The sequence below is a fragment of the Bos indicus genome, chromosome 17, assembly GCF_029378745.1.
Source record: "Bos indicus isolate NIAB-ARS_2022 breed Sahiwal x Tharparkar chromosome 17, NIAB-ARS_B.indTharparkar_mat_pri_1.0, whole genome shotgun sequence".
NCBI classification, from domain to species: domain Eukaryota; kingdom Metazoa; phylum Chordata; class Mammalia; order Artiodactyla; family Bovidae; genus Bos; species Bos indicus.
This window is the reverse complement of record NC_091776.1, coordinates 68,517,566-68,530,110: the sequence shown is the minus strand read 5'-3', so window position 1 is coordinate 68,530,110 and position 12,545 is coordinate 68,517,566. Positions and strand designations below refer to the sequence as shown.

At 57.1% G+C, this 12,545-nt stretch overlaps 1 protein-coding gene across 3 annotated transcripts in view; it reads left to right on the top strand.

Moving 5' to 3' along the window:
• The window catches only part of AP1B1 (adaptor related protein complex 1 subunit beta 1), a 48,211-nt gene that overhangs the window by 29,151 nt on the left and 6,515 nt on the right, over positions 1 to 12,545 (top strand). For 2 of the 3 annotated variants that reach the window (XM_070769791.1, XM_070769792.1), the window contains exons 8-16: positions 319 to 439; positions 795 to 890; positions 1,545 to 1,660; positions 1,932 to 2,097; positions 7,146 to 7,244; positions 7,596 to 7,855; positions 8,405 to 8,606; positions 9,351 to 9,371; positions 9,831 to 9,974. In XM_070769791.1, coding sequence (XP_070625892.1) covers positions 319 to 439; positions 795 to 890; positions 1,545 to 1,660; positions 1,932 to 2,097; positions 7,146 to 7,244; positions 7,596 to 7,855; positions 8,405 to 8,606; positions 9,351 to 9,371; positions 9,831 to 9,974 — 1,225 coding nt within the window. The remainder of the gene's footprint in view (positions 1 to 318; positions 440 to 794; positions 891 to 1,544; positions 1,661 to 1,931; positions 2,098 to 7,145; positions 7,245 to 7,595; positions 7,856 to 8,404; positions 8,607 to 9,350; positions 9,372 to 9,830; positions 9,975 to 12,545) is intronic. The other variant, XM_070769793.1, reaches the window with a different exon arrangement.

Below are 12,545 nucleotides of genomic sequence, written 5' to 3'. Positions count from 1 at the left end.
TTCTGACAGAATGCACCCCGTCTCATGAGTGAGAAGGCGGGCCTGAGGTCACTAGCTAGAACTGAAACTGAGGCCTGACTTACAAGCCCGTCGCCGGGTGCCTGTGACCTCCTGAATGTGAAGTGTTTCTTGCTTCCCTTCCTGGGATGTGGTTGGACACGCAGGCGCTGGGCAGGGCCCCTGCACAGGAGCGTGTGGCCACAGGAGTCACTGGCTTCATGGATGTCAGGCTCCACGTCTGACCCCAGAAATGTCCCAGCAGATGTGAGAGAACCCTGACCCGCTGTTTGCTCTTTGGGCGCCCTCGCCCACCCCCAGGCCTGAGGTCCTGAAGCACGAGATGAAGGTGTTCTTCGTGAAGTACAACGACCCCATCTATGTGAAGCTGGAGAAGCTGGACATCATGATCCGCCTGGCCTCCCAGGCCAACATCGCCCAGGTCGGCAGAGGGTGGTGTCTGGGCCCTGGGCTTCATAAGAAAGCTCTCCATGAATGTTATCGGGTACTTTTGTGATTAAGGAGCCTGTTCTTTCTGTTGTCACTTATTATCTGCCCATCAAAGTGGATGCGTTAGCTAGATCACCCGCAACAAGGCTTGTCCAGCCCTGACAGGTCATCCTTCCTGGTTTCCTCTTGGGGCACCCGAGAGCTCCCTCCCTCCCTCAGGACTCGCACCTTGAACGGGAGGCAGGATCCCATCGGGCTCGTGTCTGTGCGCACCCCAAGCCCAGGGGTGTTCCGGGACAGCGCCCTGCCAGATCCCCCCAACTCCATCTCCTCTGTCTGGGACCCAGGTGTTGGCGGAGCTGAAAGAGTACGCAACCGAGGTGGACGTGGACTTTGTACGGAAGGCTGTGCGAGCCATCGGCCGTTGTGCCATCAAGGTGGAGGTGAGCCTCTGAGACCGTCCTGGGTGGGAGGAAGGAGGAAGGGCAAGGGGTCCGAAACCGGGAGACAAGTCTGATTCAAACAGAATCTGTCAGCTTTTCACGACCTGGCAGGGCCTGAGGGTCACAGCTGGAGCCCTGCAGGCCCCCATGGTACAGATTTGGCTCCTCCTCATCTGTAATCTTCCTTGGGCCTCTGAGTTGCTGCAGGTGAAATCAGCCCATCATCATCATGGGATCTCCTGCAGCGTTAGCGCAGAGGGTGGGGCAGCCCAAGCTGATGGTGGCCCCAGCAGACTTAGCTTTCACTTCATGGACCTTGGGGCAGGGGGCTCTGCCTGCTGAATGTTTTGGCCAGTTTCACAATTCAACCGTCTGTGTGCCCTTTTTTCCATATTTTCAAGGGTCACTGAGACCGCTGTGTCCTGGCCCTTCATCCCTCATGTTCTCTGCCTCTGGAGATGTTCTTGGGCTGCTGACCTGACTCTCCTTAAACGGGTCCCTGGAGGCCAAGGGGTCCCTTGAGCCCAGCCTCTCAAGACATTTCCCCTTTGATGCCTCTGATGGCAGTGAGGAGTCACTCCCACAGTCTAACATAGTGTGTTGGAGTTAGGGGGTGTGGGGAGGCCTGGCCCATGCTCTCCTCTCCCTACACAGCAATCCGCCGAGCGCTGCGTGAGCACGCTGCTCGACCTCATCCAGACCAAGGTCAACTACGTGGTTCAGGAGGCCATCGTGGTCATCAAGGACATCTTCCGCAAGTACCCCAACAAGTGCGTGGCCACTGCTCCTGCCTGTCAGGGCGCTGCAGTTCTGGGGCCGAGGGGGAGGGAGGAGGAGCACGGGGAGCGCTCCCTCTTCCTCACTTCCCTGCTGCTCTGCGCCCCAGGCCTAAACAGGAACCAAGGTGGAAAGGACAAAGCTCGGTATCCTCTTCCCACCAGCCTCTCGGGCTCTTCGTAGAGTAGCTGCCCGTGTCTCTTGCCCCTCATGGGCGGCCCGGGCACCCTCGGTGCTCACATACCACTGCGCCCTGATCTCCAGGTACGAGAGTGTGATTGCCACGCTGTGCGAGAACCTAGATTCCCTGGACGAGCCCGAGGCGCGAGCCGCCATGATCTGGATTGTGGGCGAGTACGCCGAGCGGATAGACAACGCGGATGAGCTACTGGAGAGCTTCCTGGAGGGCTTCCATGACGAGAGCACCCAGGTGAGGCGCCCCTACGGGCCTCAGGGCCCTGCCCTCCTAACACCACCCTCACCGTGTGGACGTTCATGTGAGAGGTGAACGGGAGACAGGCATGGTCCCTTTCGTCCCTCACTGTGGTGCCTAAGGGGCGCTCCTGAGGACAATCTGTGGCGGAGGACTCTGAAGGCTGCAGACGTTTCTGGTTTTGTTGTTGTTTTTAATTTATTTTTGGCTCTGCTGGATCTTCATGGCTGCATGCAGGTTTCTCTAGTGCAGTAGTCTGGGGCTACTTTCCAGCTGCGGTGTGTGGGCTCCCCATTGCACTGGCTTCTCTTGTTTTGGGGCATGGGCTCCCCATTGCGCTGGCTTCTCTTGTTGTGGGGTGCAGGCTCCCCATTGCACTGGCTTCTCTTGTTTTGGGGCATGGGCTCCCCATTGCACTGGCTTCTCTTGTTTTGGGGCATGGGCTCCCCATTGCGCTGGCTTCTCTTGTTGTGGGGTGCAGGTTCCCCATTGCACTGGCTTCTCTTGTTGTGAGGTGTGAGGTTGGTTGCCCCGGGGCTTTGGGATCTTCCTGGAGCAGGGATCAAACCTTTGTCCCCTGCGTCGGCAGGTGGATTCTTATCCACTGTACCACCACGGAAGTCCTGACTTTGTTTTACTTTAGTATTTATGGTTGGATAGGTGCTACATTGACTCAGGTCAAAACCTAAAAGACACGAAAGGATATGTAGTGAAAATCCTGTTTCCTGCCACTCTCCTGGCCTTGAGTTCTCCTCCCGGAAAGCACCATGTTACTCATTGGTTTCTGGGGGGAGGGTGGATGGGTTTGCTTCCAGAGAGAACGAGTTTAGGAACACACCAGCCAGTTCCTCTACAGAGACAAAAAATAGTCAATTTTTATCACTTGTGATACTTAACATTCCATAAAGTCAAATTCTGATTTAGTAAGCTAAACCCTTGCTCCCAGAAGAAATAGAATCGTGTTTCTACACGCCTTCAGTCACTGCACGTTTATCTACTGGTCAAGATAAACATCGTTTTACGTGTGTTTCTGTTTAAAGACACCTTGCTTAATATGTTCCATTGATTCATTAGCATTGAACTCATGGCCAGCAGCTGTAACTCACATCTGAACAAAGCTCATCTGACACATGTATTTTCTCCAAAGGCATATCTCAGCGTTCCTGCCCTTAGGAGCCCCAGACAGCTCTCTAGCTCTATATTGGGGTGGGGTGGGCCCCTTGTAAACAGCAAAATCACCAACAAAAGGCCCCAAGCTGTGGACAACGTGGCACATTTACGATGAGAACCAAGCACCACCTCACTTGACCTCAGCCAGGAGCTTGTACGTCAGGCAACGCACGCGTTCGCTGCTCTGCACATCTGTGAGTGACTGTGAAGGTGCCATAAGCATGGGTTTCTGGGTCATGAGTAAGTGTTAGCAAGCAGACAGATTTGCAGGTGTGTCCTGTGTGAATCACAAGGACCAACTGTTTATATATTTCCTTCTCACTTATTTTTAAATATTACTTACAACAAACCATGCAAATTCAAACTGATCAGCAGGTTGTATTTTTTCCTTAAAAATACGTCTGAAAGCCATGACATTGTGAGAGCTTTTTACAGCTTCCTAGCTTCATGCAGAAGGACCCTGTTTAAGCAGGGTCCCTGACTGGTATTTAGGTGTCCAGCCTTCTGCTCTTTTAAACAGCTCTGCTGGGAGCGAGCTGTGGGAAGCTCGTCTGCAGGTACAGCTGGAGGACGGGTTCTTAGGAGCATGATGCTGGTAGGAGGGCCTGTGCATTGCCGGTCCGGACTGCCCTGGCACAGAGGCGGTTCTGGTTTACACTCCCATCGTAGGGGGCGGGGGGGCCCCTCTCCTTGTCTCCTGGCCAGCCTAGGGCATCCTCAGACTTGGTGTGTGTAAACTGCCTGCTTCCTTTGCCTCATGGGAAGCAAGTTCAGAGCTTTTATAAACTACTTAGTGCTTTGAGATTTGGGAACTTACTTTAGATTGTTTTTTGAGCCCCCCTTGTCCTGGCTCCTAAGCCTCTCCAGCTGTGGGAAGGGGAGGGGCTGAGATCAAACTGCCAACATCTGTTGGATCATGGAGAAAACAAGGGACTTCCAGAAAAACATCTAATTCTGCTTCATTGACTATACTAAAGCCTTTGTGTGGATCACAACGAACTGTGGAAAATTCTTAAAGAGACGGAAATACCAGACCACCTTAGCTGTCTCCTGAGAAACCTGTATGTGAGTCAAGAAGTAACAGTTAGACCTAGATGTGGAACAACTGACTGGTTCAAAATTGGGAAAGGAGTATGACAAGGCTGTGTACTGTCACCCTGCTTATTTAACTTGTATGCAGAGTACATCATGAGAAATGCTAGTCTAGATGAATCACAAGCTGGAATCAAGACTGCCAGGAGAAATAATCAACAACTTCAGATATGCAGATGACACCACTCTAATGGCAGAAAGTGAAGAGGAGCTAAAGGGCCTCTTGGTGAGGGTGAAAAAGGAGAGTAAAAAAGCTGGCTTGAAACTCAGCATTCAAAAAACTAAGATCATGGCATCTAGTCTCATCACTTCATGGCAAATAGAAGGGGAAAAAGTGGAAACAGTGACAGATTTTATTTTCTTGGGCTCCAAAATCACTGTAGATGGTGACTGTAGCCATGAAATTCAAAGACACTAGCTCCTTGGAAGAAAAGCTATGACAAACCTAGACAGCATATTAAAAAGCAGAGATATGACTTTGCCAATAAAGGTCCGTATAGTCAAAGCTATGGTTTTTCCAGTAGTCACATACTGATGTGAGAGTTGGACCATCATGAAGACTAAACGCCAAGGAATTGATGCTTTTGAACTGTGGTGTTGGAGAAGACTCTTGAGAGTCCCTTGGACAGCAAGGAGATCAAACTAGTCAATCCTAAAGGAAATGAGCCCTGAATATTCATTGGAAAGACTGATGCTGAAAATCCAATACTTTGCTGCTGTTGCTGCTAAGTCACTTCAGTCGTGTCCGACTCTGTGCGACCCCATAGATGGCAGCCCACCAGGCTTCCCCGTCCCTGGGATTCTCCAGGCAAGAACACTGGAGTGGGTTGCCATTTCCTTCTCCAATGCATGAAAGTGAAAAGAAAGTGAAGTCTCTCAGTCATGTCTGACTCTAGTGACCCCATGGACTGCAGCCTACCAGGCTCCTCCGTCCATGGGATTTTCTAGGCAAAAGTACTAGAGTGGGGTGCCATTGCCTTCTCCATACTTTGGCTACCTGATGCAAAGAGTCGACTCATTGGAAAAGACCCTGATGCTAGGAAAGATTGAGGGCAAAAGAAGGGGACGACAGAGGATGAAATGGTTAGATAGCATCACTAACTCAATGGATTGTAATTTGAGCAAACTCTGGGAGATAGTGAAGGATGGAGGAGCCTGGTATGCTGCAGTCCATGGGGTCACAGAGAGTCAGACACGACTTAGCAGCTGAACAACAGCCCTGAGCTGCAGGCTGACTCGGGCCTCAGTGTGTTGTCGGGGGAGGGGAGCTAGGCAGGGAGCTGACTCAGCCTTGGTCCAGGGAGCACAGCAGACGGACAGGGGTGAATGAGCGCCAGCAGCCAGCAGCCCGGGGCTGGGGAGAACCTGGTGTGTGTGGCGGTTGTGGTGTTGACAACAGCCACGACCGCTGCTGTGCCTTGGGCAGAGGACACAGTTCTTTCCGTTTGTTGTCTCATTGACTTCCCGTCAACCCTGTGAGGCACTGCATCCATTTTATAGAGGAGGAAGCAGCCTCAGCAGTTAAGTGACTTGTCCAGGGTCACCAGCTGGGAAGTGATGAAGTCAGCATTCAGAGGAAGTGCTGTCTCGGTCTGGCTCCAAGTTGGCCGCCACGGCTTGTGTCTTCCGGGCCCCCAGAACCCCTGAAGTGGGCCCAACTCTCCCTCACCAGCTGAGGGTGAGTGGCCTTCTGCCAGCTACCCGGCCAGGGACTTGAGCCAGGTCTGGAAGCCAGTGCCCAGCCACCTCTGGCCTTGGAGACAGCCAGCCTGCTCCTCCGCCATTGGCCGCTGTGTCCCCAGATCGTAGGGACTCTGGAGGGACTCCTCCCAGCATCCGCCCACCCTGCGCAGCAGCAGCTCTGCCGCTTGTTTCCATAAGTGCCAGCCTTTGGATGGGCCCAGAAGCTGCTGCCAGCCCCACCACCGCCCTTCTGCTGCAGGCCCGTCCCTGGCACCATCTGGGGAGCCTCTGGTTGTCTTCCTGTGCCAGGGCTGACAAAATGGGATGGGGCTAAGGAAGGGCTGTGTGCGGAGAACTGTTCTTTCAGAGGTGTGCTTTTAGTCAGCAAATTTTGGTTTTTTTTCTGGCAAATTTCTCTTAAGTGCCTATATCTTGCCAGACTCTGGAGTGAACGATAGCCAGGGATGCAACAGGGACAGACTCGAACTCCGCCCTCAGGGGCACTCCACAGAGCGGCCAGGTGGCTGCAAAGTGTTGCCAGCACTGTGGGGCGGCACCGGTGAGGGGGGCTGGAACTGCGGGAGTGGGGAGGGGGTGCGGGAGGCATGCTCAGGTGCAGACAGGGCGGGCGGGAGGTGGGGCTGCTGGGGGCCGGGCAGGGTTCCACCTCGGGAGGAAGGCTCCACGGGCCCATTTGCCCCCGTCCGCTCAGCTTCTCTGGCACTTGGTCCACTCGTTGGCAGGTGGTCTCTGGTAAGCACACCAGGCACACGTGTTGCCCTCATGAGCTGAGTTCCTGAAGGTCGTGGACCCAGAGCCCTGATGGGTTTCTGGGGCCCTAGCGCTGGGCAGCAGTCCCCAGCCGGCCTGGGGCTCTGCAAAGCTCCACGGCCAGGTCCTCCTGACCATTCGGGCCAAGGTCCAGACTACTCAGCACAGCCACCCCACTGCGCCTGGCCTGTTTGCGTGGCCAGCCCAGACCCAGGAGAGCTGCTCTCGGCCTTTCAACGCCCCTTCGGTCTCTGAGGTCCTCCTCTGGTTCCCTGTGGTCCCCACCCGGAGCTCACCCTCCCCCCTCGCCTCCTCTCCGTCCTCCTCAGGTGCAGCTGCAGCTGCTGACGGCTATCGTGAAGCTCTTTCTGAAGAAGCCGACAGAGACCCAGGAGCTGGTGCAGCAGGTCCTCAGCTTGGCCACGCAGGTGGGTGTGGCCTCCCTGCAGTGCCCATCGCAGCCCTTGGTCCACCCAGGGAGCCAGACCGGGAGTCCTGCCCCTAATCCCCAGCTCAGGGAGCTCAGTCAGACAGATAGGGCAGGCGGGGATGGGGGCGATGCTGAGCCAGCCTCCCACAGAGGGCAGGGAGCAGAGGCAGGGGCAGGCTGGCCTGAGGGGAAACCAGGGGGCTGGGCTGTGTCTGCTCTGTGCCTAAAGGGGCAGGCTCCCACCAGCACTCAGGCAGTCAAGTTAGCGACCCTGTGACCCCGTGTTGTGGGCTTCCCCTCCCCATCACCCACGTGCGCAGCGTTTCACGCCCTTCTCGTCACCTCCCAGGACTCAGACAACCCAGACCTGCGGGACCGTGGCTACATCTACTGGCGCCTGCTCTCCACGGACCCCGTGGCTGCCAAGGAGGTGGTGCTGGCTGAGAAGCCGCTCATCTCCGAGGAGACAGACCTCATTGAGCCCACGCTGCTGGACGAGCTCATCTGCTACATTGGCACACTGGCCTCTGTCTACCACAAGCCGCCCAGTGCCTTCGTGGAGGGGGGCCGGGGCGTCGTGCACAAGAGCCTGCCACCCCGCACCGCCTCGTGAGTCCGGGGGCCAGTCACTGGCCCACTTCCCTGGTTCAGTAGCACAGTGCTCTCACCTGAGTCTGAGCAGAATTACGATTCTAGCGACCCTAGTGAATGCTCACTGCATACATGGTGTGGCCTAGGTGACAACAGCTCTGAGGGAAGTCCTCCCTGAAGAGACAGGGACCAGAGGCAGAGAGCGCTTAAGAGCCTAGTGAAGAGCGCAGGCAGCAGAGCTGGGCTCAACCCAATTCTGCCCGCTTCCAGAGCCCCGTTCTGCTCAGGTGCTCCCCCCGCGGCTCCCACGGCTTTCTGGCCTGGGTTGTCCTGTTCTCCGGGACTTTAAAGTGGACTGAGTTGGGGAATACAGACGGTGCTCCCTCTCCTTAGCCCAGAACAAGATGGATCAGGCATGGGAAGGGGAGGAAGTTGGGTGTAGACAGGCTCCCGGGACAGTGAGGAGGCCCGGTGCCTCTCCTGGGGGCGGATCCCGGAGATGGGGTCTGGCCTCCCCAGGACGGCACCACTTCTGGCCCTGCTGAGCCTCTCCCCACGTCCTGGCAGGAGCGAGAGCACGGAGAGCCCAGAGACGGCCCCAGCTGGAGCGCCCCCCGGAGAGCAGCTGGATGCCGTCCCCACGCAGGGCGACCTGCTGGGTGACCTCCTCAACCTGGACCTCGGGCCTCCGGTCAGCGGCCCGCCCCTGGCCGCCTCCGCGGTGCAGATGGGCGCCGTGGACCTGCTTGGCGGTGGCCTTGACAGCCTGGTACGTCCTGGGCCCCCGGACGAGGTTGATGGTGGTCTTCAGGGAGGGATCAGGAACGTCTTCTCTGCCAGACGCCATCCAAGGATCATGTAGCTCCCGTATCAGTGAGAAGCTGGGGCGTAAAGTGGTCAGGTGGCCGTCCTGCCTAGCGCATACAGCTCCTAAGTGGCAGGCACGGGATTTAGCCCCTTGCCAGGCTGCTGAACCCCAAGAGTCCTGGGGGCTGTTCTCCCTTACCCTCTGAGTCACCTTGGCCCTGTAAGGCTGGGGGAGCCACCCTTGCATCCGCTCCCCCACACGTGGCACCGATTGGTGTAGCTGCCCAGCAGGCCTGAGAGAGGCCCATGAGAGGGTGGGACAGCCCCTCCCTTGTGAAGGCGGTGGTAAGAAGGCCTGCTGTTTCCTTGGGATTCTTCAGGCAGCCGGAGAGCCAGGTGGAGGTGGCACCTGGGCCCTTGTCACTTGGCCATGCCCGGCTCAGGTCCCCAAGGCCACAGCACAGGGAAGGGTCAGAAGGACGAGGGTATCGAGTGGGGCTGGGGGTGCGGGGGGGCTGCCCGTCATAGAGACCTGGGGCCCTCCTAGGCTGCTGCAGCCTCGCACAGGCCCCATAGGGTCGGGTGGAACAGCTGTGATTAACCTTCTGCCTCTTTCCTCCCTGTCTTGTCTCTCTGTGTCTTCTTCTTGGCTTTCCCTCTGCATGTGGCTGCCTGTTCTCTTCACCCTGCCTGCTTCTGCTGGGAGATGGGGGATGAGCCTGAAGGGGTACGGTTCAACCCTATGCCACCAAGCCTTTGTCCTGCTGCTCCTCGATCACCCGCCCGGCGTCCCAGGGCGGGGGGTGTCAGGGCCGTCGGCCCACCCTCACCACCCTCCGATGAAGTTACTTTGTCATCCGGAGGCCCCCACAAGCCCTCTCTGACATCCTGGGGTGTGCTCCGGTCTCTGAGCACGGCCCCCTCATAGCACTGTGTTGAGTACCCCTTTTATCCTTGGGCTGTCAGTTTGTGAGCGTGCCCAGCTCTTCCTCTCGGGGCTTGTAGGGCACGGGAGGGCTCGGCCTCTCCTCTCCACCCGCCTCACTCTGTCTTGTTTCTGCAACTTAGAGTTGACCTGAAGGCAGCCCTGCAGGACGCCCTCTTGCCCAACCCCCGTCTTCTAAAGGGCCAGGCGGCCGTACTTCCCCTGGCGTGCCTGCCTCTGACCCCTTTCCCCTCCCTCTAGATCGGAGCCCCCAGCTTCGTGGCACCCCCAGCAGCAGCAGTACCAGCTAACCTAGGAGCGCCCATGGGCAGTGGCCTGAGTGATCTCTTTGACCTGACCAGTGGCGTGGGCACCTTGTCGGGATCCTATGTGGCTCCCAAAGCAGTAAGTGCCGTGGCCCCGTGGGAGGCGGGAGGCGGACATGCAGGTTCCTTTCAGTGGCTAGCTGGGTTGCTCGGAGCAGCGGGAGCACAGGGTGCTGGGTCTGGTGTGGAGGCCTGGGGAAGGTTTCCCAGAGCGGGTGTCACTGGAGCTCAGTCCAAGTCAGAATCAGCAAGGCGAAAATGGGGAGCCTAGGGGGCGTGCTCACCTTCCAGAGAATGGCAGAAGCCCCGTTTAGTGACTGGTCAGTGGTTCTCAGTGCCACTCAACCCAGTGCCCCAGATTGATGACAGGTGCTTCATAGCACCCCCTCCTTTTCTAACGAATGAGGTCTACCTACTTGTAAAATTTCTGAAGTGGTAAGATGCTGTCATCACATAAGGAGACTTAAAAGGAGGAGAACAGAACACTTCATTTTAGTGTGGTGAAGGCTTGGGCACGCCCACCCCGGCAAATCTCATGGCGTTGCCAGGGGTTGGCAGCAGAGTCACTGTGGCACCACAGTGTGGGTGCCATGACTGATGGGCCAGAGGCACCTTTCGCTTCTGATACAGCAACTGACTCCCAGTAAGATTCCAGACGAAACAAAGAACAGGCTTCCGCTGATTTCACCACCATTAAGTTCCTGGGGATTTCAAGGCGCACTGAAATCCTGCAGAAAATACTCAAGGTCTGCAGGACAGTGGCTCCTAGTGAAGCCTGTCACCTCCACAGCTGCCTCCCTGACCCCAATCAGCCTGGAGGTGCCCCAGACGCCCCCTGTGCCACCCAGGTAGTCCCACCCCACTCCAGACTCCTGGCTGGACTCGCACTGAGGAGGCAGGGAGCTGGCGAGGTCATGGCCCCGGCTCTGAGACTTTGCTCTCCATCCTGGCACAGTGGTTTTTAAGCAGAAACGAAGCTTAAAGAGCCAGCGCTTTGGCCACTGTGTGGAGGCCAAACTTAAGGGCAGAGCAGAAGCCAGGAGCCCATGAGGAGTTGTCAACTGCTGATGGTGGCTGGACAGGAGAGCTTTGTAGGGGTGGAGACGCGCTGGGCTGGAAGGAGGCCTGGCAGGACGTGGGGGCGGTGGGGAGAAGGGTTCTGGCTGGCAGTGGCGAGGGCAGGCGAGGGAAGGAGAGCTGAGGACAGCGTGGTGTGGGCTGGGCCCTTGTCCTCAAGGAAACTGCCAGAGGGGACGGACGTGGCCTGAGCCTCCCAACTGTCAGCCAGCGCCCCTCTCTTCCAAGGTCCCCTCCCCAAACCAGGACCAGCAGGGCTTCGGGGCCCAGGGACATGTCCCTTATGATGAGGGGAGCTGCCAGCCAGCACCTGCCCTGCCCCAGCCTCCCTGGCTATGCCTGCCAAACTGCAGTGGCCAGAGCCCCCAGCCACACCTTTTTGCAGGATCTGGGCCTAAGGGGCCCCCAGGAGGCGGCAAGTCTAGCGCCAGCGGCCTCCCGCTTCCGTGGAGGGCTACACGAACGTGGCACAGCCCCAGCCCAGAGCCCTCCCAGCAGCCACACGGCGCTGGCGCTCCCGTTTTCTGGTTGAGGAATCTGAGTGCTTTAAGGTCCTATAGCTGATGAGTGACGAGAGTCTGGAAGTGAATATGGGGCTGTGGCACCAAAGCCCCTGCCCACGACCCTTAGGTGATCCTAAAGTGTTTGAGAACCTCCGTGTACTTACTTCGGTGCCATGGTTGTCAGAATCAGCTTGCTTTCTGCATGTGTATCCGTTTTAACGTGTATTAGCACTGCTTTGTCTTAGTGGAGGACCTGGTGACTGTATCAGCTGGAAGGAGAGGCGAAGGGATCACCGGATAGGAGTAATCAGGGCAGGCTGCCTGGAGGAGTCCTTTTCCACGTGGGCAGGACTTTCCCCTGCTACCTTAGTCACAGGGTGTGGGTGTGCTCTCCGTCCAGAAGTAGTGACTGTGTAGGCTACCTTTTTCTCACAGCACTGTGACCACCTCAAATCGTTTGTCCTGCCTGCAGTCCCAGCCCTTCCTGGTCAAGGAGGGTGAGGCTGTCATACGTACAAGAACTTGAAGTTCCTCAAATATTGTAGCCAGCAGGGGCTGACAGTTCTGGACTCCGTGAGCCTACAGTGACCAGGAGACACGATATCCCACTCAGGACGGTGATAGTGCCAGCTCTGAAGAACCTGGGAAGGAAGCCTGGGGGGTGGAGGGGTGGGGCAGGGCAGTCACCCTGGGGCCCTGAGTGCTCTCTGTGCTCCCAGTCACAGCTCACGACTAAAACCCTGAGATTCTGTCCACAGATTTGTCTGGTGGAGCAAAGGATGAGCAGGTTAGCAAGTAGGATGGGATGGGGGTGGGGAGTGCTGTCCAAGCAGAGGAGACAGTGTGTGTGTGTATGTGTGTGTGTGTGTGTGTGTGAGGCCCGAGGAGCCATGCACACTGACCCAGGGAGGGCACCCCGATGGGGAGGCCGTGGGCAGTGGAGGCACTGCACCACTGAGGGTTCCAGGGTGCCGTGACGAGATCTGCCTTCCTAAAGATGGCTCTGGCTGCTCTGGAAACTGGGAATAGAAGACTTGGGCAGACATGTGTACACCTATGGCTGATTCATG